Source organism: Acyrthosiphon pisum, chromosome X (assembly GCF_005508785.2).
Source record: "Acyrthosiphon pisum isolate AL4f chromosome X, pea_aphid_22Mar2018_4r6ur, whole genome shotgun sequence".
NCBI classification, from domain to species: Eukaryota; Metazoa; Arthropoda; class Insecta; order Hemiptera; family Aphididae; genus Acyrthosiphon; species Acyrthosiphon pisum.
Window position 1 is genome coordinate 60,289,494 of NC_042493.1, and position 3,937 is coordinate 60,293,430.

General features: G+C 29.9%; 1 protein-coding gene across 1 annotated transcript in view; it reads left to right on the plus strand.

The window, feature by feature from the left end:
• LOC115033140 (dynein heavy chain 5, axonemal-like) overlaps nucleotides 1-2,705 on the plus strand; it is an 8,733-nt gene extending 6,028 nt beyond the window's left edge. The window contains exons 2-7 of the mRNA XM_029485212.1: nucleotides 140-376; nucleotides 478-729; nucleotides 1,292-1,481; nucleotides 1,740-1,879; nucleotides 1,956-2,273; nucleotides 2,349-2,705. Coding sequence (XP_029341072.1) covers nucleotides 140-376; nucleotides 478-729; nucleotides 1,292-1,481; nucleotides 1,740-1,879; nucleotides 1,956-2,273; nucleotides 2,349-2,510 — 1,299 coding nt within the window. The 3' untranslated portion in view covers nucleotides 2,511-2,705. The remainder of the gene's footprint in view (nucleotides 1-139; nucleotides 377-477; nucleotides 730-1,291; nucleotides 1,482-1,739; nucleotides 1,880-1,955; nucleotides 2,274-2,348) is intronic.
• Nucleotides 2,706-3,937: the final 1,232 nt, after the last annotated feature.

Sequence of the window (3,937 nt, forward strand, 5' to 3'; positions counted from 1 at the left end):
AAGAGAAACAGTTGGTCAACCATCCTTTGTGGAATTTAAAAATCATTCAAGTACTATACGTACCAAATGGCCTAATATATATATTACTATTGTTATGATTTACTGTATACGGTGGTTTGTATATATTTTGTTTTTTAAGGTATACGAAACGTCTTTGGTGCGTCACGGGCTGATGATACTGGGACCTACCGGATCTGGTAAGACCACTGCCATTCACTGTCTTCTATCGGCTTTAACTAAAACTGGATTGACGCACTTCGAGTATCGAATGAATCCCAAAGCCATTACTGCATCTCAGATGTTTGGGAGATTGGACGTGGCCACGAACGATTGGACTGATGGTATATTTTCTACACTCTGGAGGAGAACGTTAAAGGTATGTTTTTTTTTTCGAGAAGACAAATGGTATCAATTTATTGTTATCTTAGTGGTTACCGTATTATAATTTATTATACACGTATAATAATTAAATCCCAGCTGAGTCCAGACGAATACTGTTGGATAGTATTGGATGGTCCTGTGGATGCAGTTTGGATAGAGAATTTAAACTCCGTCTTAGACGACAACAAAACGCTTACCTTGGCGAACGGTGATCGAATTGTCATGGCCGCGAACGCCAAACTTTGTTTTGAACCAGACAACGTGGACAATGCTTCCCCAGCAACCATTTCTAGGATGGGAATGACTTTTTTCTCGTCCACCGTATTATCATGGAGAGTGATATTTGGAGTAAGTACCTATATAATATAACGTTGCTGTTTTTATTTTAAATCTAATGACATACCTAATACTTATAACTAATAAAGTGCTAACTACTTCAAATAACTCGATAATTACATCGTCGTATAATATCACTCTATCATAAAAGGATGATGTTTTTTAAAAATTATAATAAATACCTATCGAAAGACACACTATATGTCTTTTTAACCTTTATGTTCGTTGATCAAACCACTATAAAGTTTTCATTTTTTAAATAAAAGTGTATCATTTTATTTTGTTAATCTAAGAATACTTTTCTAAGCAGTTGGACATTTTATGATAGCTCTATTCCTCCAATCTAAAATTAAATTAATTGATCACTCTTATCACATCGTATATATATATATAAGTTTGTATATGCGCTTATAATTATTATTAATGTCCGAACTAAATATATTTGGTTTATTGCATCATATTCAGGTATAAGGTGTCTGAAACTTTTTCAATTAACTAAATTGTTCTACGAACAATTTTAATACATATTTTATTATACATACGTTATAATAGTATATACATTTTTATATTTCAGGGATGGGGAAAAACTAAATCTGCACATATATCCGATAGCTTTCAAGAAATATTTGATAATTCTTACAACGAATTATTAAAAATGCTTCAATCTAGGCTTTCACCCAAGATGAATTTATTGGAACCACATTACATTCATCAAACATGTGATATACTCGACGGACTCTTAAGCATGTTCCCTGAAGAGCCAGGTAAACTTCTCTGGATACAATTATACAAATTATAATATTAAATAAAATAAAAAATAAAAATGTCTTTTAAGTTTTTTAGACTATTAATTTTAACTAATTATATGTTAAGCATTTTATAAGTTGCTATAATGTGTCTTTATCTGTTATCTAGGTTTTTCTTGATTGTATAATTGTGTAAAAGCCGTCTGGCGTTGATTATAATAAATAAATAAATAAATAAAATAATAATAATAAATATTGTGTAATAAATTGTTATAGATATAAAAATATTATCACGTTTATACACGTTTGCGATCATGTGGAGTATTGCTGCTGTGTTAGAGTCAGATAACAGACGTTTATTAGAAGAGTTCATCTTACAAGACCTGGCAGGGAAAATTAAAATACCAAAACTTAAAGTACGTTCATTCACAGAAAAGGGACTTTTTTGTAGATATAAATCATTACAAACGATGAATATCGTGCTTTTCATAGGAAGGAGAATCGATTTACGACTACACCATTTCAGAAGACGGCGAATGGAAACACTGGGAAACGTTGATAGAGTCGTACACGTACCCCAGTGATTATATACCAGTGTACGGTGATATACTGGTTCCGAATTTGGACAACGTGCGTACTATGTTTCTGATAACTTTAATCGCTAATCAAGAGAAAAACATTTTGTTAATCGGTGAACAAGGTACTGCTAAGACGGTAATGATCAAGAGTTACATGCAAGAATTTGATCCCGAGGTGAGAATGAGCAAAATGCTCAACTTTTCTTCGGCTACCACTCCGAACATGTTTCAAGTAAGAAAAACGCGAATCATATACGAAAGTAGTCCTTAATTATTTAAAAAAAACATCGTTAATCCCTCCAATCAGAGTACCGTCGAAGGATATATGGAGAAAAGATTTGGTACCACTTACGGTCCACCGGGTAATCGAAAAATGACAATATTTATTGATGATATAAACATGCCGATCATTAACGACTGGGGAGATCAAGTAATTATAAAATATTATTTGAATTATGATTTATGGTAAATTATATAACAAAAAAATAAATAAATAAATAAAAATTAGAGGTACCTATATAATATATCATTACGATTTTAAACTTAACTTGGATTCTGATCTTGTATTGCGACAATATTTCTATAAAACCTTTATTATATTTATTGATAATATTTAAATCTTACTTTGTTACCTCACATAAAAAATAAAGTTACTATCTCCACTTTCTTCATCCGATCTTAACCTCGACAAATAAAGACTACCAATATAAAGCTATTTCTGTATAAGCTACTACTAAGACCCATTTAGTCTTATGGCATCCATCAGTCTTATGGCTCAGCCTAAAATTTCAATACCAACTATGTTCAATGATTCCAATCCGCATTATTTCAAAAGCTTAATTCTACGTTTAAATAATACTTTTCACTCAAATTTTAAATACCACCAGCAAAGCTCCATTATAAACGCTTTGCTAACAGGATAACACACCGTTCCAACCCTAATCCATCATTATGCGTTAGTTTTTTTCGTTCATTACAAAATTTAACAAAAACATATTTTATTCACATTGAACCAAAATTCGTAAAATAAATATTGAACTTTAATTAATATTAAACCGAGTATGTTCTATGTATGATTTTTTTTAGATTCTGAGTGGAACGATGAATGTATTGATTTTACAATGATGTGTGTTTTAGATTCTGAGTGGAACGATGAATGTATTGATTTTACAATGATGTGTGTTTTTTTATTTTTTTTTTATTTTTATTTTTATTTTTTTTATTTTTTTTGTGTCTGTGTACACGATAAGTAGTCGAAATAATGCTACGATTTTCAACTTCAGTATCTTGTTCGATCAGAAAGTGAATATCGTTGGTGCATTGGGGAGGTCAAAATTTAAATTTCCCAGTAGTTTTCAAAAGCGCCGGGAAAAACAAAAGAAAAATTATGAAAAACGGGAATTTTTACGCAAAATCTGTTTTCGAGAAAATCGATTTTGGTTTTGGTGTAACTTTAAAAAAAATGACCGTGGATGCATGAAATTTTGACTGAATGTTTACATTTCCATTTTCTATACACGATAAAATTTTCAAAATATTTTGACTTATTTTGAGCTCTTTACGGACATTGTCAGTTTTCATTTTTTTAAAATTTTTTTTCTAAAAATATCAATAAAATTTTATTTGTTTATCAAAAAAGCTTGAAAATTTAATAGAAGGGTCCTAGTATATTGTTTCAAAGGCAGATGAAAAATATTAAAAATCGTTAGTCACAGTTTTTTTTTATAAGCATTTAAAGTTCAAAAAATGACAAAATATGGAAAAATCACGAAAATTTGCAAATTATTTCGAGTTAGAAATTCATAAAAATTTTTCTTTTTAAATCTAAGATATGAAAATGTAATACAAGATTCCTTATAAGATTATCTACCTTTATCAAACAAAAAATATCTATAA